The 24,272-nt window shown below is 43.4% G+C and overlaps 1 protein-coding gene across 1 annotated transcript; it reads left to right on the top strand.

Moving 5' to 3' along the window:
- Positions 1-685: 685 nt before the first annotated feature.
- On the top strand, positions 686-23,938 carry LOC138766066 (olfactomedin-4-like). Its single transcript, XM_069943395.1, has 5 exons — positions 686-770; positions 11,385-11,534; positions 18,021-18,233; positions 20,537-20,693; positions 21,490-23,938. Exons 1-5 carry the CDS (start codon positions 702-704, stop codon positions 22,293-22,295), a joined length of 1,395 nt encoding a protein of 464 aa, XP_069799496.1. The 5' UTR covers positions 686-701; the 3' UTR covers positions 22,296-23,938.
- The last annotated feature ends 334 nt before the right edge of the window (positions 23,939-24,272 follow it).

The following is a 24,272-nucleotide window of genomic DNA, read 5'->3' as shown; positions in this document are numbered from 1 at the left end:
TATTTACTACAGCTGTGCAACATAATGTACAAGTGCATATATAAGTAACAGTGACATCTTGTGGCAAAACTTAGGTACTACTTTTATTACCACTTTTACTTGAAGTACAGACTTTTGCGAGGGGTGTAAAACACTAATAACACCCGTGGCACAGGTGTTATTTCATGTTCCTTCAAGTCTGTGTGAACCGGCAGAAAGTACAACCTGTGGGTGTATGGATCATGTGACCACCTTGGTTATTTTGGATTTTCACGGACCAACGCTGTCGTATAGCTTTAATTGACTTTGTGCATATTGGGGACCTCAGTGGGGTACGGTCATGATTAATATGTTTGTATATATATTTTTGTATATGTTGTACATTGTTTAATAAAAATGGCCACTGTGGCTGAATTAAACCCATAAACCCATGCTGGAGTCAGTATCTTAATTCAAGGTAGGGGATCGCAGAGACCTGACAATACCCAGTCATGAGACCAGTCATTAGTAATACCTACGCATCTGCTTGTCATTGTGCCATATCTCATGTAATATATCATTTTCCCCATGATTTACAACACAATTATATTTTACAGATATGTTACAGATTTTTTTTTTTTTTATTAGACGTAAAATAAGGTGATAACAAGTTGTACTGTGGGAGGTGGCGTGTACACATAGGTATATATGTTGCGCTAACACGAGTTAGTAGCATAGAAGACATGAGGGTCACCATGTTCACTTTTTTCATTCTGCTCCTTAGCATCTACCAGAATCATGCCGCCAGCTTGGTAAGTTCTACTGAACTGTCTCCCATGTTTCTATGCCATAAATTCCTAGGTAAATTTCTTTTTTAGAATTTGTGATAGAAATAAATTCCCCATTTTCATTTACTAGTAATAAAACCCTTTCCCTTTCACTCCTCTGCCAATTTTTACCATTTTTCATTTTTATTTTTATTTCCTTGCCTTTAAAAACCCATAACTCTTATTTTTGCATCTATGGAGCCATATGGCTTGTTTTTTGTGGAACCAATTGTAATTAATTTTTACATACCTCGTTTTATCGTGAAATCTATGGCAATTTTTTTTTTTTTTTTGGGGGGGGGGGGGTGGTTGAAATAAAAAAATAATAATTATAATAAGTTAGGGTAAAACTACTGTAATATCTTTGAAATCTTTGATCACTAATGTTTTTTGATAAATTTTTGATATTATATTTTTCTAATATACTGTATAATGTGACCAAATATCATACATGATTCTGATTCTGGTATTTAGCTTTTTCCCCTCATTTACTGTACATCATTTACTATAACATTGCCTGTAAATAAATATTTAAATTCTGCATGCCGCATTTTCGATATATATATGTATATATATATATATATATATATACACTGTGGTGCCTTGGACTACAAGCATAATTCGTTCCGGGACCGCGCTTGTACTCCAAATCCACTCTTAAACCAAAGCAAATTTTCCCATAAAAAATCACTGATATGCAGGCAATTGGTTTCATACCCCCAAAATATTTATTTACATAGTTACATAGTTACATAGTTAATACGGTTGAAAAAAGACACATGTAATTCTGAATGACATGTAAAACAAATGAAACAAACAGCTGAATATGTGATATTATAAGTTACTGCACAGTAAAGCAGTCAGCATGTGGAGTATAATGTAAAGTAAGTGCATAAACCTAAAAGAAAAAAAAAAAACTGCAGCAGTTTGTAGATCCAAGATTAAACTGCAGATCCCCATAATGCAGTAGCGTAGTACATCAGAGGTCTGTATCGTCACGTGACAGCAATGGGGAAGGGGGGGGTGGGTTCAACATGGACCAATCAGGAAGTGAGAATCAGAGAGCTGTGCAGGAGGACAGTAACAGAAACTTTTCTATACAGTAGTGTGAGTGGCTGAGTGTAAGTGCAGGCAGATTATAGCAGGAATGGAGAGGATGGCAAACACAAGGGCTGATAGAGAGGGCAGGGATTAATGAGAAGGACATATGCAGCACATGCAGCACTCTCTGTCTGGGGAGAGAAGGATTAAAGCTATGAAGAGATAACCTCCACAGTCCTGTCCTCTGATACAAGCCCCAGCCTGAAGTGGATCTGCCATGATTTAGAAGGTTAGGGAGACTTCCTGGGTCAGAGTACAGGGCTGTAAACCCCGCTATACAGACCATGCCCCTCCCCCACTCGCCTTCCCATCCAGTACAGGGAGCTTTTAAACCAAAGCAATGCTCTTAACCCCTTCCCTCCTGGGCATATTTTTGTTTTTGCATTTTCGTTTTTTCCTCCTCAGGTTTAAAAGGCCATAGCACTTGCATTTTTTCACCTACAGACCCACATGAGAACTTATTTTTTGTGCAACTAATTGTACTTTGCAATGGCGACTTAATTTTTGCATAAAATATATTGCGAAACCAGGAATAAAATTATATGCACAGTGAAATTGAAAATAAAATGCAATATTTTTTATTTGGGTTGGTTTTGTGTTTACGCCATGCGCCATATGGTAAAACTGACTTGTTATCCATATTCCTCAGGTTGTTACGATTACAACAATATGTAACTTGTATCACTTTTATATTATATAATGGCTTATAAAAAATCTAAACCTTTAAAAAAAAAATTAATGTTCCTTAAAATCGCTTTATTCCCAGGCTTATAGCGCTTTTATCCTTTGGTCTATGGGGCTGTGTGAGGTGTCATTTTTTGCGCCATGATATGTACTTTCTATCAGTACCTTACTTGCATATATGCAACTTTTTGATCGCTTTTTATCACAATTTTTCTGAATTTGATGCGACCAAAAATGCGCAATTTCGCACTTTTTTGCGCTTACACCGTGTACCGTGCGAAATCAGGAATGTGATCATTTATTATTTCGGGCGATTACACACGCGCCGATGTCAAATATGTTTATTTATTTATTTTTATTTATAAAATGGGAAAAGGGGGTGATTTAAACTTTTAGTATTATTGATTTTTTTTATTATTAAAAACACTTTTTTAAAAAAAATTTCACTCACAGTAATTAGAAGCCCCCTGGGGGACTTCTATATACACAGCACTGATCTCCCATTGAGATCAATGCTGTGTATATAATAGAGCACCGATCCATCAGATCGGTGCTCTTTTTTAATGGTCTGCTGCAGAGCATCTACATGGATTGCTAAGCCGGGATCAGCGTCATTCCTACGCTGAGCTCCGGCTGGCTCAGTACACCAGATCTCTCCCCTGTTTATTTTTTTTTTAATTTACATTTTTAAGTTCCTCTAGATAGCTACTACAAGTAGCATTTGATTGTTGATTCAATACAATGTTTTGCTATTGCAATGCTTTAAATCCGTTTATCTGCTGGTACAGCCGGCCATAGCAGAGGCAGATTTGTCACAAATGTGACAGAGACCTTTAGGGGGCATTCACACACTCCGCAAATCACTGATGCTATCGAGAGGGAAGCTGAGGGCCGGCATCAGGAACTCCCATGCATAATTTATATGATGGGAGCCCCCAAACTGTTCAAATATTCCTGCTACTGTGTTGACACTACAGTGCTCATGTATGTGACAGTGACTGGAAAATGTGAACAGGATCTGAGCTCTCTGGATCCTAATGATACTTAATGCCAGAGGTTCCTGATACCTGCCCGCAGCTTCACGATCCATGATTTACAGAGCGTGTGACTCCTTAGAACGCCCCAGGCTGCAATGACAATGAATCATCTCACACAATCTCATAGCACATGTATATGTTTCAACCAGCTAGGACCATCTGGAACAGGGTACCTTTCAACTGAGCTAAGTGCAGGTATATATCAATGAACCACTAGAGATGTATTGCAAACAGCTATATGTGATCACATAAGGCAGACTTAGAAAATAAGTTAAAAAATTATTCCAAACACTGCGTATCAGCTCTATATTATCTCAGAGCCTTCCCCAGGCAGAGTAAGCGGGATTCTCTTTTTTTTTTTAATTCTTTATTTCTTTTTCATTTATAAAATATAAAAATATCCAACATACAGAAATTGCCATACATTCCATCGGTCAACATGACCCTTTGGCTCATAAACAATGTACATTATTGAATACTTAACAATTCTGTCCCCAAGAGACCACACAAACCCTCCCTCCCCCACCCGCACCCCGGCCAGAAAAGCAGGAAGAGATTAATTAAAAAAAAAAAAAAAAAAGGAAAATTAAGGAAATTTAGAAAATTCTCCGCTCTACCATGCCTCCCACTTCTTCACAAGTTTTGCCTTTTTCTTCCATACTTCAAACATCTTAGCCCTAGTAACCAAATTTAACCATTCATCTCTGGTGGGTTTTTTATCATTAATCCAATTCCTAAGGATAGTCAGCCTGGCCAGGAACAGCAGAGAGCCAACCAGGCCACTGTACTCCCCCCGACCCCCAACCTCCCCGAGGAGTCCCAGCAATATTGGGATGTTTCCTTCATAGATACCTCTATTATTTAACTCTTCATTAACCTCAGACCAGAATTCCACTATGACTGGACATGTCCATAATAAATGCAGCAACCCTGCACCCTCCATCTCACACTTACTGCAGCAGGAATTGCCCCTAATACCAATCCTTTCCATAAAAACAGGGGTGTAATGGATTCTATGAATAATTTTGAATTGTGTAAGATTGTGTTCTAAATTCATGGATACCTTAGCTACACTACTAACAATACTTTCCCATTCTTCAGTGGTCAGTGGTCCTAGATCCCTCTCCCAATACTTCTTATAACCCTCTTTAATTAAACAGTATTTTTGTGTTAATAAAACCTTATATATCTTGGAAACTATACGTTTAACCCCGCTTATTCCCATTATGTCATGAATTCCATCATTATAGTGAACAAAAAATAAATTTTTATCGGGTGTTTTATCATGTGCATTTTTTAGTTGCAAATATCTAAATCTATGTCCCCATTCATTCCCTCCCTCTAAAAACAGTGAACCTATATCTTTTAATACCCCATCTACAAAAAAATCCTTTACTTTAACATAGTGTAATTTTTTCCAATACCCTTGCGAGGTAATCTTAGTGAATTCTGTCAAATACGTATTCCCCCATAGTTCAGTGAATTCTAAACTCCCCCTAACCTTACATATCCTTTTTATTTCCTTCCACACTTTACTACATTGTTTACCGAACCAGTCTTTGTTCGAGGCATCCATCCGAATCCCACCAGATTCCAACAGGGTAAGTATGTCTTCCTTATTACCTCCATTCCACCAGTGGACATCCTTATATGACAACAAAAGACCCAACTGGTAGGATAAATAATATAATCTAAAGTCTGGAAGCCCAAATCCTCCCTTTTTCATGGGGGGACAAAAATGTAAGTACTTCAGTCTTACCCTCTTTCTTCCCCAGATCAGCCCATTCAAGGTCCGCTCGATCCCCCGGAACCATTTATCCTTGATCCAGGAGGGCGCGGCGGCCAAGAAGAAGCCGATCTGGGGAAGAACCACCATCTTTATTAATGAAAGTCTCGATGACATAGATAGCGGCAGCCTTCCCCATACACCTATCTTGTCTTGAACCCTCTTCAAAGCAGGTTTCAGATTATATTCCACATACTGCTCCGGAGAGGGTGTCAAAACCACCCCAAGATACTCAAGTCCTTCCCCCTCCTCAAGAATTTTTAAATTGCCTATTCCCCCTATAACGGCCCCTTCCAGAGGCAGCACCGAAGACTTGGTCCAATTTATCTCCAGCCCCGTAAACGTCCCCAACCTCTGAAAGTCAGTAATCACTGACGGTAAGCAGATCTCGGGGTTGGAGACAAACAGGAGCAGGTCATCGGCGTATAAGAGAATTTTTTCTTCGCTTCCCCTTACTCCAAAACCTTTAAATAAACAATGCTGCCTAATCCACTCTGCCACGGGTTCTATATATAAACAAAACAATAATGGTGAAAGGGGGCAACCTTGTCTAGTTCCTCTAGAAATTATAAAAGAAGGGGAGGGGATACCATTAACGCTAACCGAGGCTCTGGGGTTCCTATATAACAATTTAACCATATCTAGAAAAGTGTTACCAATACCAAACTCTTCTATGACCCTCCATAAATATGACCACTCCACGCGATCAAAAGCTTTGGTCGCGTCAAGCCCCAACAACGCTCTAGTGCCCTCTCCCTTAATTTGCATATTCAGGAAGGCTCTTTTAATATTATGGTGAACACTCCTACCCGGCATAAAGCCGCTTTGATCATCTGCAATAATGGTTTCCATTACTTTCCCTAATCTCATTGCCAGTACCTTAGCAAATATTTTATAGTCGGTATTCAACAATGAGATGGGGCGGAAGGCTTCCATCTCAGTGTTTTCTTTCCCCTTCTTTTTAATCAGAATAATATTGGCTTCTTCCATGGATGTTGGCAAGGACCCCTCTATCCAGGATTCATTAAGAACCCGCAGCAGAAGTGGTAAAAGAATATTAGAGTGACATCTGTATACCTCATAGGGCAGTCCATCTGGACCAGGGGCCGAATTGCCCTTGATTGAACAGAGAGCTTCTTCTAGCTCGCCCAACATAATAGGGGAGTCCATAAGTTTTTTTTTGAGTCATGGATATCTTAGGGAGATTAATCTGACCGAGGAAATCTGAATGCAGATTCCCTAAGTCAGGATTAGAGGAGGTATAAAGGGAAGCGAAGAAATTCCTAAATTCCAACCCAATCTGATCTTGTGAGTGATGCAATATCCCATCCATACCTCTAATTACTTTAATATCTTGGGATTCCCTCTGACTGCGGATGACATTAGCAAGAGTTTTACCCGGTCTATTCCCTTCGGCATATGACCTCTGGTCATAAAATAACAGCCTATTATGTGCCTTCCGTTCCAAATAAATAGCATAGTTCTCCTCCGCAGATTTTAACTGAGCTAGGGTGTCTGCTCCTCCTGCCTCTGAATAGGCTAACCTAGCTATGTCAATATTCCGTATCAAATCTTCCTCTTCTTTCCGAAAGCCTTTTTTTATAACAGAAATCTCCTTAATATAAATGCCCCTTATAAAGGCCTTTAGGGTATCCCAGACGCATTGGATAGATGCCGATCCCAGATTGTGTTCCAGAAACTGGGTAATTTCTTTTGCTACCCCCTCCTTATTTTCCAACAACTGGAGCCAGTGGGGGTTTAGTCTAAAGAATCTACCAGCCCTACTCTCCTCTTTGCTCTTAATTACCCATATCAACGGCGAGTGGTCTGATAATGCCCTGGGAGCGTAACTAACCTTAGAGACACTCCTAAGTCCAGCCTGATTACACAGGAGGAGATCTATTCGCGAGGCTGAGTTGTGCGACGCACTAAAACATGAAAAAATGTTAGCAAAAGGGTGCAAGACCCTCCATGCATCGCACAACCCAGTCTCAGCACAGAATTTCCACAAAGGGGAACCTGTCCCTCGGCGGTTGTCACTACGAGACCTCCGGTCCCGGGGCTCCATCGTGCAGTTAAAGTCCCCGTTGACAAAAAGATTGTAATACTCCTTCCCTCTCACAAACTGTAATAATTCCACCAAGATGTCTGTGGAAAAAGGCGGGGGGATATAGACAAAAGCCAGCACTGTGCTAACCCCATCCAGATCTCCCCATAAGAAAACAAACCGCCCCCTTGAGTCAGAGTAGGCCCGTTTTAATACAAAGTCTATCTTGTCATGTATCATAACCGACACTCCTGCTGAATAAACTGAACCAAAAGAGTGAAACGTCCGAGACGCCCACCTTTTACTAATACATACCACAGTTGCTTTAGTGAGATGAGTTTCCAATAGCCCAATTATTACAGGTAGGTATTTAGAGAGACCCATAAAGACATTTGTTCTTTTGAGACGATCATTCAGACCTCTAACATTCCACGTAATAACTTGCACCATCTATATACTCAAAGAAAGGGAGAGAGAAGAGAGAAGAAAGAGAAAAAGATAAAGAAGGGAGAGAGAGAAAAAAAAAAAAAAAAAAAAGGGAGACCCCTTCCACCTTTCCTGGCCGGACCCTCCCCCCCTCCCCCTCCCTCCACCCCAACCCCCTTTACTCCCCCCCCTCCCCCACTTGGTCCCTGAATCCAATACAGTGACCACATACCTTGCATATAACCGCTACCTCCCACCTCCCCCCCTCCCCACCCCCCCCCCCACTCACATAAAGAAAAATGCATCACAAGCCCCACAGACCTCTATCTTAAACTATAACCCTTCCCTCTCAAGCCAGGCCGAGGCCTCCTGCGGATTAGTAAAAAAAAAAGCTTTATTCTTATAAAGAATCCTCAGTCTGGCAGGAAAGAGAAGAGAGAAACCGATTTCAGCCTGATGCAATCTCCTCTTAACTCCACCAAAGCTGGCCCGTTGCATCTGAGTCAACCTTGAAAAGTCGGGAAAAATTGAAACCTTACTACCATTATACATCAAATCCCTCATCCCTCGGGCTTGCTTTAATATAAGATCCCTATCCCCTGATCCAAACACTTTCAATATTAGCGTACGTGGAAGGGAACCCTGGGGGGGGCTCTCTCAAAGGGACTCGGTGTGCCCTCTCAATACCGAACAGAGCTGACAGTTCAAATCCGGCCATTATGTCTTTCAGCCATTTAAAACAAAATTCTACTGGGCAGTCGCCTTCTGTGCCCTCCGGGAGACCCACTATCCTAAGATTGTTCCTCCTGGATCTATCCTCTAACTCTTGCAACTTGCCCCTGATCTCAGTATTTTCTTTCTTCAGAAACTCCAGATCTTTTTTGATGGATTGGGTAGTCTCATCTATAACAGGTATCTCTTTTTCCATAAGCACTACCCTATCCCTGACTTTATTCAGATCATCTCTAATTAACATAATGTCGGTTGAGATCTGGGCAGTGTGCGTAGAGAGTGTGGAAATAGCTTTGGTACAATTTTGAACCTCTTTCAAGATATCGAGTAACTCCAGCTGTGAAGTGGAGCTACCTATCTCTGTCTCCTCCCTGCCGGACGGCCCACCACCGGCCAAAAAGCTGGCACAGGGTGAACCCTCCATTGGGGCAAGAGACAGTCTATCCTTGGACCCGCCCTTTTTGGCGACCGGAGTTGTTTTAAGGAATTTCTCCATTCTGTTACCATCGTTCCTGTCCTTAGCTACCTTAGCTGGCATATTATATGTATATACACCCGATAGCAAGTTACATAAAGGAGCACGGACATTAAATATACATGTATAGATGGGGCACTTAAAACACTTTACATAAGCAAAACCAGGAAGATAACAAACAAAAAAAAGATCACAAAGAGTACAATCCTTGCAACCCGGAGGCAGTGATGACTTATTCAGATGCTGTGATAGTTCATGCAGTGCTTGCTAAATCTTCCTTCCTTTCAGTAACAGACTTATATCCACCCTTCTCCCGCAGCAATTTATAACTTTTTACTGTGGGGAGGATTCAGCAGCCCGCAGCTGAAGAGAGAAGGGGGAACAAAAAGGAGAAAGGGGGAAGGGGAGCATAAGATATTCATCTCAGTTCAATTAAAGCCCAAAGCGATCAGAAACTTGCTGCAGCTCAAACTTGTTGCAGTTAAACTTATGGCAGTTTATCAGCATTTTCTACTCTTAAGTGAATCAAATATGCAGAGCATGATCAAATCACCGCCACCAATTTATAGCCTTTTTCCTTTATATGGCGGGCAGGTAAAACAATCATTAAGAGAGCACTCAGGCCGCCACCATCAGTCTGTTCCCATCTTCCTCTATATGGCTCATATTTTACTCACAGTTCAAGTTGCGTATTTAAAATGTAGCCGCTTCCTGGGTTCTTGACTCACACTGGGTTCCCAAGGAGCACTTTAGAGAGGGACATGTGGGGCCGTTCCCAGCTGTAAGTCAGATAGCAAGGGATAGCCTTCTTAACATACTGTGACTCACAATGCAAAAAAACAGAGACAGGCTAATTTATCCCTTATTGATGCCTCCTTAGTTGCCATCCCAGAGCAGTCCTTTACCTTATCCTGCAGACACTGAGTATGTGAGTAAGTGAGCCCGGGAACTCTGCACCTCATGAAGAGTGCAGTCAGCTGTTTTATATGGCGGGCTTGGGCGGTCCTGAAGGCATAAGCAATCGATCCCAACCGGGCCCCCCAGGTACCGCAAACAAGCCGAGACTCCCTCTGCAAAGCTGGGAGCCACTATGCTTCTGCCATAGCCATATCTGACCTGAAGACCTCAGGCGGCGAAGTCCCTGCCCGTCCGAGCGGCTCCCTCCCAGGATCTCCGGTGGCAGCTCTGCAAGCCACTTGCCGAGCCTTCTCCTCCCAGCAGCACCGCGCGTGTCACGTGACTCGGCGTGCCGATAGCCGGCTCCCCCCCCGCCGGCTCCACCGGGCCCAGCCCCCCGGCCATCCCCATCCACAACCGCCGTGCCCCGCCGCCGGCCAAAGTCCAGGGCCCGGCCGACCCAACCTCGCACCCAGGGCAGGAGCGGCACCCCGGCCCACACCGTAAGCCAGAGCGCGGGGAGGGGGGGGGAGGACGGGAGGGTTAGGAGCAGCAGCGGCGTTACGTCTTACCGCTCATGCTCCCCCGAGTGGCTAGAGTAAGCGGGATTCTCAAGTGAAATGGCTGTAGCCCACATTTGCAGCAGCTACCTTTCTGCTGCGACAGACATCACAACCCGGTCTTTACCTGAAAGGTCCAGCAGGGGGCGCAGTATATGTAGACATTACATGTAAGAATTGATGTTATCATTTTAACATGTAATTTCTGCATATACTGCGCCCCCTGCTAGACCAGTCCGGTTGTGACATCACTTTTTTTTTTTTGAGAAATTTAATCCTGCCTGATCTACTAAATTGAGGGAAATAGTACCATATGTACATATCCCATAAATAGTATACATTAGGAATTTGTGTAACTTTGCTTATGTAATAACATAATAAAAATATATATTTCGTCCGGAGTTGTCCTTTAAAGGGGTTATCCAGTGCTACAAAAATATGGCCACTTTTTCCCCTCTCTTGTGTCCAGATTGGGTGGGGTTTGGAACTCTGTTCCATTGAAGTAAATGGAGCTTAATTGCAAACCACAGCTGAACTGGAGACAAGAGGGGAAAAAGTAGCCATATTTTTGTAGCATTGGATAACCCCTTTAAATCTGTGTATTGCAGCCAGGCTTCTGCTAATGGGCTAAGAAGGTACTGTTACTGTACCTGCACAATTACCTTGAGCACAGAACACGCTAAATTTACTGGCCATAAGTCTGAGTAGAGCTCAGGGAAAATTTCAAGCAGAGTAGAAGTATACCTATCGATTTAACACATATCTAAACTTACATGAATGAAATTTCTTTTAATTGTGCAAATTTTGGCAAAATTATAGGTATCCTGTATTGAAATATTGTTTTCTCTCAACAGATTCAAAACTTCCCTGGGTCTCTGGATGAGCTGGGGGTCTGTCACTGCTCGGTTGTCCTTCCAGACTCTACCTTTCCTGCAGATCGCTTTGAGAAGCTGGAGATATCCAACCAGAACTTGACTATCACCGTTGAGCAGCAAATCACTAAGGTAAAGCAACAATAGTGCAATAACAAATAATGGTGATTTTGAAACACGTGGTTACACAGCATTGGCTACTTATACATCACACGTACTCAGACCCAAACAATTCCATGTTTTTTTTAATGCACTGTAGTCCATCTACGTTATTATATTACATTATTAAAAGGCACAGTTCACATTGCGTTTTCCCCCTATGTTAAATGTCTTAGAGACAAATCAAAAGTCAGACCCCCCCCAGCCTATCAGGAGAACAAGACAGGATAAGTCCACACATTTTCTCCCCCTCTTTGTCAGGTGAAATGGACAGCCTCACAATATGTCTATAGGACCGTCAGTAACATAAGTCTCTTCTTGCTTGTTGACATGTCAGGTGGGATTTTTTTTTGGGGGGGTAACAAGTATGCGTTAGGTATCCATTAGCAAAATAGATTAGAGAATTTCCACAGACAGGATTGTGTACAGAAATTACTTTCATCTCTCTCCTTTACCATACACTCTATGCAGAGCAAAACCCTAAATGAGCTTTGTCACTTGAAAATAACATCTGAGTGTTCAGACTCCCTCTGGTGGTTAGAACAGGGAAATCGATCGCTCAGCTATACACTTCAATTCCCAGCATGCTGCCTTTTCCATCTTCCAGCAGGAAAGTACTCGGCTAGATGGTGGAGCACAGGGTAAACACCCGGGATATTGTGTAGTAACAGAAGTTACTACACAATATATTGTGTAGCAGAATTTAGGCTAAACCAACATTATAGTATAAAAAATTTAACATTTCATTTTCACGCCACATTGCTCCACATTTGTGCCCATCACCAGTGGGGTCCATGTGCTCAGTACACCCATTATTACATTTCCTGAGGGGTGTAGTTGCCATAATGGGGTCACTTTTCGGGGGTTTCAACTGTCTTGGCAACACAGGGACCTTTTAAATGCAACAAGGCCCTCGAAATCCATTCCAGCCAAATCCAGCCTCCAAAAACCAAATGGCGCTCCTTCCCTTTGGAGGCTTACCCTGCACCTGTATGGCACTTTATGTACACATGTGGGGTATTTTCATACTCAGGGGAAATTGCTCTTCACATTTTGTGTTTTTTTTTTTTTATCTTTTAACCCCTTGTGAAAATGAAAAAATCAAGACAAGATCAATGATTTAGTGTAAAAATTAAGCATTTTTTACACTAAATGTTGGTCTAACCTTGATTTTTGATGCAAAATGTGTAGGGTAATTTGCCCTGAGTACGAAAATACCCCACATGTTGACATAATGTGCCATATGGGCACAGGGCAAGCCACTAAAGGGACAGAGCGCCATTTAGAGGCTGGAATGGAGGATGGAGGCCATGTCGCAATTACAAAGCTCCTGTGCTGCCAGGACAGTAGAAACCCCCCACAAGTGACCCCATTCTGGAAACTACACCCCATACAGAATCTAACAAGGGGTGCAGTGAGCATATGGACCCCACTGGTGACGGGCACATATGTAGAACATGTGCCGTGAAAATAAAAAATACAATTTTTTTCATTTTCACGGCACAAAGGTGCGCGTCACCAGGGGGCCATATTCCCGCTGCACCCCTTGTTAAATTTATTATGGGGTGTAGTTTCCAGAATGGGGTCACTTGTGGGGGGTTTCTAATGTCCTGGCAGCACAGAGGGTTTGTAATTGCATCATGGCATCCTCTAATGGGAATGGCGGCCATACCTATTTAGCTGGGGAAAAGGGACAATTTTAATTTATTTGGGGGTATTAGGCCAATTATTAGTTTATATGGTTGAAAAGGACAGGTGTCCATCAAATTCAACCTGTGTTGATCCAGAGGAAGGCAAAAAACCCTCGTGAGGCGGACAACAGTAGCCTCATCACTGGGAAAAAATTCCTTCCCGACTCCGTATTGGCAATCAGAATAATCCCTGGATTAACATGACCACTGAAATAGGAATAAGGGACAGAATTTAGAAATGTATGCAGCGGCCAGGGTGATCAGAACAGGTGTCACACTGGAAAATGGTGTCCTTCCTGATCCCCCTGTTACGCCACACTCTGCACTTCTTCTGGGGTCTCATGTTTTCCCGTGTGGGGGACGTCACCTGGAAAATGTTGCCCTGGTACGATACGGGGTCCTTCATATCCAGAAGCGCTGGGTCCGCTCAATGGCTGCTAAATATTAGGGCTATTATTACTGTTTCTGATATTTTCAGATCGTGCCGCAAGCTACAGTAGCTCGGGCAGCGAGGGACCGGAAGAGTGGTAACCTTTATCCAGCAGTGGGAAGATCAGTTCCCGAATGGTCTTCCCACTAACTCGAAGGATGGGGGGGCATATGGGGGCCGGATTCGGGTGTCCCCTCCTTCATACACTCTAAAGGTATGTGCACACTGCGGAATGGCGAAGGATAACCCATTGCATTTCGCAGCTGGCACCCGCTGGTGGACTGATGAGTGTGCGTGTGTCTCCGCCGTGTCAGACTCCATTTTATGCACGGCCGGATTCCCCCCCTCTGTCCAAAGAATGAACGTGTTCATTCTTTGGACGGACGACGGAATCCTCCTGTGCATAGAATGAAGTCACAGGCGGAGACACAGCCGGAGACACGCGCCTCTATCAGTCCGCCAGCGGGTGCCAGTTGCGGAATGCACAAAGGGTTATCCTTCACCATTCCGCAGTGTGCACGTACAAATCTGTAAGTGTACCCTGAGGTACTCTCACAATGTTTGTAGAATTTCACGCCATACCGCGATCTCTGGTACTGGCGGAAAAGACGTGTCTGGGGGGCAGCATACGCTACGCTACCTCCAGACACGTCACTGGATGATGAGGAGGAGGATGAATGAGGAAAAAAGGATCCCCCCATTCATCCTCACTGGCTGTTTCGGTGTTGGAGGCAATAATAGCGCATGCCTCCGACGCCGAAAACACCCTGGGGCCATTTCTATATGGGGATTAGTATATGGGGTATGTAAATGTGCAGTGGTGTAGTGTAAAACTTTATTTCATGTAGTGTAGTGTTTTTTAAGTTTTTTTTTACAGTAAGAAAAAATATACCTACGCCAAGAAAGGAGTTGCTAATAAATGCCGCACTTATATCAGCAGACAGTGGCGGTAGGATATACTGTAGGGGGGGAAAAAAGCCCCTATGCCAAAAAGGAGGTGTTGCTGATCAGCGGCGCACTTACACTACCGTTCAACAGTTTGGGGTCACCCAAACTATTTTGTGTTTTCCATGAAAAGTCACACTTATTCACCATTATACGTTGTGAAATGAATAGAAAATAGAGTCAAGACATTGACAAGGTAAGAAATAATGATTTGTATTTGAAATAACATTGTTTTTACATCACACTTTGCTTTCGTCAAAGAATCCACCTTCTGCAGCAATTCCAGCATTGCACACCTTTGGCATTCTAGCTATTAATCTGTTGAGGTAAGCTGGAGACATTGCACCCCACACTTCTAGAAGCAGCTCCCACAAGTTGGATTGGTTCAGATCTGGTGACTGCGCTGGCCACTCCATTACCTATGATAGAATACCAGCTGCTGCTTCTGCTGTAAATAGCTCTTGCACAATTTGGAGGTGTGTTTAGGGTCATTGTCCTGTTGTAGGATGAAATTGGCTCCAATCAAGCGCTGTCCACTGGGTATGGCATGGCGTTGCAAAATTGAGTGATAGCCTTCCTTATTCAGAATCCCTTTTACCCTGTACAAATCTCCCACCTTACCAGCACCAAAGCAACCCCAGACCATCACATTACCTCCACCATGCTTAACAGATAGCGTCAGGCATTCTTCCAGCATCTTTTCATTTGTTCTGCGTCTCACAAACGTTCTTTGTGATCCAAACACCTCAAACTTGGATTCATCCGTCCACAACACTTTTTTCCAGTCTTCCTCTGTCCAATGTCTGTGTTCTTTTGCCCATCTTAATCTTTTTCTTTTATTGGCCAGTCTTAGATATGGTTTTTTCTTTGCCACTCTGCCCTAAAGGACAAAATCCCGCAGCCGCCTCTTCACTGTAGATGTTGACACTGGTGTTTTGCGGGTACTATTTAATGAAGATGCCAGTTGGGGACCTGTGAGGCGTCTGTTTTTCAAACTAGAGACTCTAATGTGCTTATCTTCTTGCTTAGTTGTGCAACGTGGCCTCCCACTTCTTTTTCTACTCTGGTTAGAGCCTGTTTGTGCTGTCCTCTGAAGGGAGTATTACACACCGTTGTAGGAAATCTTCAATTTCTTAGCAATTTCTCGCATGGAGTAGCCTTCATTTCTAAGAACAAGAATAGACTGTCGAGTTTCAGATGAAAGTTCTCTTTTTCTGGCCATTTTGAGCGTTTAATTGACCCCACAAATGTGATGCTCCAGAAACACAATCTGCTCAAAGGAAGGTCAGTTTTGTAGCTTCTGTAGCGAGCTAGACTGTTTTCAGATGTGTGAACATGATTGCACAAGGGTTTTCTAATTATCAATTAGCCTTCTGAGCCAACGAGCAAACACATTGTACCATTAGAACACTGGAGTGATAGTTGCTGGAAATGGGCCTCTATACACCTATGTAGATATTGCACCAAAAACCAGACATTTGCAGCTAGAATAGTCATTTACCACATTAGCAATGTATAGAGTGTATTTGTTTAAGTTAAAGTTAGGACTAGTTTAAAGTTATCTTCATTGAAAAGTACAGTGCTTTTCCTTCAAAAATAAGGACATTTCAATGTGACCCCAAACTTTTGAACGGTAGTGTACGTGCAATGCTGATCAGCACTCAGCGGTGTTAGGGCGCATAAAAAGTAAAAAAAAAAATTGAAAAAACAAAACAAAACTTTTTTTTAACCTAAAGCAACTGATCACCTATGACCCGGAAAGCTGTTTTCAGCTGCTATCGGCTGATCTGAATTGATCAGCTTATAGCAGCAATCGTTGGCACAGGGGGGGGGGGTAATCACCCCCCGTACCGACAAGCCTAGATGGCCTGCTATACATCGTAGCAGGCCATCATCGTACACACAGGGATCGGGGAAACATCAGGCGTAAATGTCATCAGGCCCGATATCGTTAAGGGGTTAATGCAGAGGTCATAGGTTTTAATATACTGGGTTTAATTTAGGGGGAACTATTAGCAGGTTAAAAAATCTAACCTGCCAATAGTTCCCTAGTGGGCACAGGGCGCCCTCAGCTAGGGTGCTATCGCCCTTCTCCCAGTGCTCCTAACAGCTTACTGAGCATAGGATTTTACAGCTAACAGCAGAGGATCGGCACAGAGGATAAAGGTAACAGACATACCTTTATCCTCAGCGCACTAGGGAGCTGTAAGCAGTTTGTCTTTAAGATAATCTTAATTTTGCAAAGTCTCTTCTAAAGGACGACTTGTGTAGGTGTTAGACTTAAGAACTAGAAAGACTAACTGAAGGGGGATCTATCCAGTTAGTACTGTAGGGGCTATAACCACTTTGGAGCCTGTGGCAATAAACTTAAAGAGAACCTGTACTCACGGCTATGATGATCTGTCTGTTGCTGAGTAAGGTCCTGAATAAGGGCACGTGCAGGGTAAAGGGTGAACCAGCCTTTGGTTTTAGCCTAAGGTCCTGTCGAGTTGCAGCGGGCTACATTGAAGTAATTTTTCTTCCACAGTCCGCTGGATGAACACAAAAGTTATTTGACACTTCAGAGCTAGGAAAGAACAGTATAGAACTTCAGCGTGGATAGGTTTTGGATCCCCTGTTGCAGTAGCCACACCCCAAGTGCTGTAGCTCGACATGGCTTGCAAGCAGAAATAGTGGTGATCAGGATTCAGGATACAATTTTGAGGAACCTAGCAGGTGGGTCTTGGCCAGATAGCCAGACTCACACTCACTTTTCTTTGACTAAAACTAGTCAAGGTCTAGAACTCTCCACATGGCCCACTCCCCTTCTACTTATAGACTTGTGGCGAGTTTTCTGTTGGTGGAGAGAATCCTGGGAAGACAGGAAAGTATCTCTTTTAGGTGACCTTTGCAGGGACCGGTCAACAAACCAACTCTCAGCTGGTGGCAGACAGGAGAACATGTGCCTAAGCACTTACACCATTAACCCTTTTTCCAGCTCCCTTCAGCTTTGCTGACAGTGATATAAAATAAGATAATCGCTAGAAGATAATAGCTTCGTGTAATAGCGCCTTAAGTATTGTAGATGCCCAGCTACAGCTCTTCACACCATGCTTCTCTACAGTGTACACTAACTTCCTACTGATGAGAGATTGGGCTAGCCAAGGCCTATCCCCTTTCTAGCAGGTTCCTACAGTGTGTTGTACTGATCTTTACCTGTGTTACATAGATCATCCTTTTTTCCGTATGGACTTTATTTACTGTACGACACATATCTGTGTTTATTATTGTACACTGTATGGAAGACGTATTATGAGTGATCTGCTATCTTTTGAGGCAAAGTGTTTTGCTCAGTGTTATAAGCTTTTACGCAATTTTTCACTAAAATTAAATAGGCTTGTAATATTGTCACAGATCCACCACTATGAGAGTACCCTGATCATTTACATGGAACAGCTGGTTAACTTGACCAAACGTGTGGAGGCGATGGAGATGGGAGGTAGCTCATACACTGAGCTGGACTTTGAGCTGGTTAAGTTGGAAATTAAAGAAATGGAGGCTCTGATCCTGCAGCTGAAGTTGTCAATGAATGGTACTAATGCTCTGGTGGAGGCTCTGTATCTGGAGGTAAGACACAACCTTTCATTTATTAGGTTATTGTGCTTGAAAATGCTTTCAAGCAATCAGATGACAGACTCTGGGGTCTTTCTAACTAGCTTTACATCTATGAACAGATAGATAGTAGATAGTGTATACTCGACCGGTCACTTGCCAGATGGTAACGTGTGACACCACTTCTGTGGTGGTTGGTCGAATATAGCTTAGCTAGATGGTATACTGTTGTGATGCCAGTGCTGGTTAGGCACACAGGTATGGTGACACACCTGTTTTTAGTTTAGGGAGGCTAGTTATACCCTTTCCCGTGTGGTTGGTGACCTGCCGGGCTGTGAGGGGGTCCCTTGGGGTCCCTTGAGCGGAGTTGTGACCCACCCGGACTATCGGTACCACCACCCACAGAAAGAGGAGATGACCCAAGGATGTGGTATTTACTGTGTAGGTGCTCGAACAAGAACCACTGAGTCCTGTTAGCATAAATAAATCTTCTTTACTGAGAGAATACTTTGTACAAGGGCTGATAATAGACTGTAGACTTGAAAGGACAGGAACTGTACATAGGACCTTTTAGAGTAGAAGAGCTGTGGGAAGTTGAGAGGAGTTTGTACTGCAGGTTTAGAGTAGTAGAGAGGAGGAGGCCGTAAGAGTCCCAACCCAGGGTAGAAGTGTGCTTTGCCGGAACATTAGAAGAAGAAGAAGTGGAATAGATGTTTACTTATGCCCGTGTTTTGACTTCTTGTCTTTACACCACCTTTTGCTCAAGTGTCAGGTGACCCGTCCTAGAGGGTGACACAAGCCCCAGATCCTGTTACCTGGGTTAAGCAGAGTGGCCAAGGTTCCCTGATGACACCTGTGCTGCTAGATAGAGTATGTAGGCTTCGAGCAACTTTGCTCTATCCAGATCAGTTCCTCTTGTTATCAGGATACTGTCCTGCAAATTTAGACTCGTTCTCTGAGTGGGTTGGGGTTTTTCTCTGACTGGTCCTCTCCCTTGAGAAGCTTAAGGCTATGTTCACACGTTGTATGAGACCGGCCGTTCCGTGACCCCGGCCGGGTCACGGAACGGCCAGTCTCTGGCCGGATCATCTCGGCCGGTACTTAAGTACTGGCCGGGTGATCTTTCCGGCCGTGGAGCTCTGATGCGGGCGCGTCAGCGCACGCCCGCATCAGAGCTTCCCATAGCCCACAGTGAAGCGAGCGGCCAGAGCCGATCGCTTCACTGTGTGAACTGACAGGTCTTTCTGCAGTCGGAATTCACTGAATTCCGGCCGCAGAAAACTGACCTGTCAGTTTTGTTCCGGCGCCATATGGGCTCCCATTGCACATAAGGAATCGTTCCACAACGCAAAACTACGGCTGTAGTTCTGCGGCGAGAACTACGGCCGTAGTTTTACGTTGTGTGAACATAGCCTAACACTGCATAGTGTGTGGAAGTGCTGCTTTCAAGAGAAGGGTGTTTAAGTCTCCCATATACGTCTGCTCTGCTTAACAACTAGACTAAGGCTCCCCAAGGGTAGCTCTGGAGTGGGGACCTGGCAACACCAGGGCCCAGATGGACCACGATGGGACCAACTTGTCTTGCTTCTTCTCTGCTCAGAAAAGTAGCTAAGACTGACTAGGTGGGGGTGTATGCTTGCTCTCCTCATGTGATGACTTCCTACAGGTTATGTAATATACCCTGTAAGTGGTGGAGAAGAAAAGCATAGAAGAAAGGAACTCTGAGATAGATAGAGAGAAAGAGAAGGTCCTCATTGGTGTACAGATCACAATAAACAATAACCCTTTGGTTACCTGCCGCTGTGAAAAACGTAGGTACTGCTTCATTACTACAGTTTACTTAGAGTACAGACTTTTGAGAAGGGTGTAACCATAAGCGACATCCGTGGTGGGACAACACAGATAGATAGATAGATAGATATGCAAGATGATCCACGGCACTCCGGTAAGTGAAACAAATTCCAAATTTATTCAAAGTGAATAGAAAACATGATGCAACACAGCAAAACATGATGTTTCGGCGGTACACCCGCCATTTTCAAGTGCACTTGAAAATGGCTTGTGTACCGCCGAAACGTCGTGTTTTGCTGTGTTGCATCATGTAATCTATTCACTTTGAATAAATTTGGAATTTGTTTCACTTACCGGAGTGCCGTGGATCATCTTGCATATCTACATTGAAGGTTTGTGGTCTGGACTACGTTCACTGGCACCAATTCGTATCTTCAGTAGTGCCACTCATTTCCCTACTCTAGATAGATAGATAGATAGATAGATACTGGTAGACCATCCCACCATATATTTTTATTCTGCTATAGATCCGTAACATTTCCATCATGGTGAACCAGCTGGAGGTCTATGATAAGAACAATGTTATGGTAATCAGAAGGGAAATTGCAGCGCTAAAGAAACGACTTGAAGATTGTGAAAAGAACCAAACTAGTACTCACCCTCCAGCTCCTCCTATGAACAATGGTAAGTTGATACAGTATTGTTGGTATTTCATGTGTTACTGGGACAGACCAAATATATCTAACAAACCACAGATTCCCTAAGAAAAACACAGGATCCGAAACTGCACAGGATCCAAGACTGTGGTTTACCTACAGTACATAACAGCAGGGCAGTCAAATAAACCTTCATTAGAAGATGTGACTACCTGGGTGAGGCAACCAGAGCACTTGGCTCTGGAGAATACCCCCGGTGCACCAAACATGTTGCTTTATTTAACTACATATTTAACTGCAACAGTGCAACCGATGTCGCGTTTCCCTTCCTAGTTCCTCTTCCTTCATTTCTTATTTTTTCCATCATGTGCCATTATTTTTATGCATTAAAGTAATATTGTCACTTCCCACCACCCATATCCGTGCCTACATCTGTGACATATCCCCTTCCTTTCTGTGATGTTATCAACGCCTAAGCCCCGTCCCTTCTGTGGCATCATTGGAATGGGCCGAACTAGAGGCCTAGGCCCGGCCCCCTCTGATCCGCCCATCACAGAGGGTCTGGGCGTATGCCTCTAGGTCAGCCCATTCTGATAACACTGCTGAGGGTACAGGGTATAAGCACAGATGACGACATATGGCATATGGCACTGTCCACCAACATTAATATGCATTTTTGAGAGGAGAGACCACCAAGAAATTTTTTAAACAGTAAGGTATGACATGTCCAAAATATAAGCTTAAGAAGGGTGCTGAGAACTCCTTATATTGAAAGGTGGTGACAATATCACTTTAAAATTTAATGTAATTGTATTCTTGCACAGGTACCTGTCTAAATGGACACATTATGGACATCAGTAAACCATTTGTAGTGCAACTGAACTATCTGGGATTTAACTACAGATATGGAGGATGGGGAAGAGATTCAATGGCCGGAGCTGATCAGAGTGTTCTGTGGGTATCTCCACTTTATACAGATGGAAGGCAGCTGTACTATTTACGTACCTACAATACATACAATGACCTGCTGATCTATAAACATGCCTTGGACAGAGGCATCACAGGTGGAAATTATGGACAAGGGGGTGGAATGATTATGTTTAATAAGACAATGTACTATAATTGCTACAACAGTGGAAAGATATGCAAATATGATCCACAAGTCAATAAGGTGGAAGTCACTGTCAATCTCCCTGGTGCTGCTTATAATAACCGGTTCTCCTACTCTTCCTCACCTTACCAAGACATTGACATGGCCAGTGATGAAGAAGGGCTTTGGGTAATTTATTCAACTGAAGGAGATGCTGGAAACATTGTCATCAGTAAACTAGATCCCATGTCTCTTGAAGTAAACCAGAACTGGACCACTTCCCAGTACAAGCCAGCAGCCAGCAATGCATTCATGGCGTGTGGTGTCTTGTATGCTACTAGACCCATCAGCATACAAAGAGAAGAGATATTTTACATGTATGATACAAAAACTAAGAAGGAAGAGTGGCTGAGCATTCCCCTAGAAAAACCAAAAGAGTATGTGCAGAGTCTGTCTTATAATCCTAATGATGGTAAGCTTTACATGTACAGTGATGGCTACTTAGTCAGCTACGAACTCACCTTTAAGCCTCCTCAGTAACAAATCTCAGATATAGCCCTAGGACAATGATAAGATGAGCTAGTCAAAACACGACAGCTATAAAATCATCCCAACTTTTTATGGTCCTGTCAAAAACAGGGTGCCCAAATCCCCAATATAGTCACCTGCTATAATCCTCTTTTGATGCCATTGCGACTTCTCCCAATCCCCACTGCTCACCACTTCTTTTGACATGTCAACCCTTCAGGAAATGCTGACTCTTAAAGGAATATTTTCATCTCAACTAGCTAACCTATACTTGTAGGTTTCATTAAGATAAATATTTTTGCAAATACATTCATTTAGAAAACTTGTCTCCTTCTCATATGCTGCTCTTTCCCTCTGACAGCTCGTTGTCTAGTGTACCAACCACCACTCTGCTATAAAACAGTAGTCTGGGTGGTGTATGTGTTGTATTTGATCAAATCCCAGGAAATGATAAAATGACTCTGTTGAGTCATTTCCCTGAAAAAAAATTAAGGATTTGATCAAATGAACAAGTCGGGTGTCCAGATGGCAAGGGGAAAGTGCCAGGAACCAGTGGGGGGCTGCAGCATTCATGTACAAGGCAGGGCAGCGGAGACAGGGAGCAGGAGGCTCAAGATGGCGTCCCAGCAGGCATAGCAGCAGGGATGGGGAGCCAGAGGCTTAAGATGGTGCAGGCGTTACGGCAGGCATGAAGTGGACAGGGATCAGGAGGCCCAAGATGGCGCCGTCGTCTCGGCAGGCATGGCAGCTGGAAGACGGGGAGCAGGAGGCCCAAGATGGTGCCGTTGTCCCGGCAGACGTTGGGGAGGGGGGAAGGATGCCCAACATGGCACCGACGTCCTGGCAGGCATGGCAGCAGGAGGACGGGGAGCAGGAAGCCCAAGATGAGGTGAATAATTGAATAAGCCTGGTTCCAGGTTCAAGGATGGAGGGCAGGAGGCTCTTATATGCATTATACCAGGCACCACGCTTGAGGCTCGTTCATTTGATCATTTCACTGAAACGGTTCAGGGATTTGATCAAATCCATGACTTTCCTCAGGGAAATGACCCAACAGAGTGGTTATTTTATCATTTCCCAGGGTTTGATGAAATCCCTGATTTTAACATTTCCCTGTAACATATATACAGCTCCTTTTTCATTTTACCAAAGCTGAGCTGTGATTGGTTGCTGTCGGAAGTTTACACCAGTGTATACTTTACACTCTTTAATAAATCTCTCCCATAGTGTATTTATACTGTGTCACAAATATATAAAAATTATACATACCAGCCAGACCTCTGATTTTAGAGCAGAGTGGTGGTCTGTAACCTAGACAATGAGCTGTCAACAATGGGAGGGAATGAGCAGCATATCAGGAGAAGGAGACAAGTTTGCTAAATGATTGTATTTACAAAAATATATAACTTGACAACTCCTAAAATTTTGACTATATTAGTTGAGATGGGAATACCCCTTTAAGGTCCCTATACACTTTTGTCAATGTACTGACCACCAACAGATGATGTCGGTGGAGATAGCATGAACTCTCTGGCTGCGGCTTAACCATCCCTATAGAGAACATGGCTAAGCCTTCCTGTGTATGGGGAGAATGGGGACCAGATGGGAGAGTTAACTGACAACTGGCAGGATCACTTGGCTGTCAGCTATTGAAGGACCATAAATGCATCTATGGGGTTGTCAGTGGTCTGTAAAACTGGAGTGTTTTTCTTTTTGGCTGCCCGTATCATCTGTCAGAAAAAAAAAAACACTGTTCATGAACAACATGTAAAGTATTCCTGTAGCCTTCATTTGAAAAGAGAAGAGCTGACCCCTTCTTATGGTCTGTAAAGGACAAAAAGGAGAGGAGGAGAGCTAAGAGCCTTTACACTGGCAGCAGTGAGAAATCTTATTCACACACTACAGAAAAAAACACACATGGAAATTTACCTGCAGTGCGGATCTCTAATCTGCACCATGACAATAAAAGGGGTTATTCAGGCTTACAAA

The sequence above is a fragment of the Dendropsophus ebraccatus genome, chromosome 10, assembly GCF_027789765.1.
Source record: "Dendropsophus ebraccatus isolate aDenEbr1 chromosome 10, aDenEbr1.pat, whole genome shotgun sequence".
Taxonomy (NCBI): Eukaryota; Metazoa; Chordata; class Amphibia; order Anura; family Hylidae; genus Dendropsophus; species Dendropsophus ebraccatus.
The sequence above is the reverse complement of the archived record's forward strand: the minus strand, read 5'-3'. Positions and strand labels throughout refer to the sequence as shown.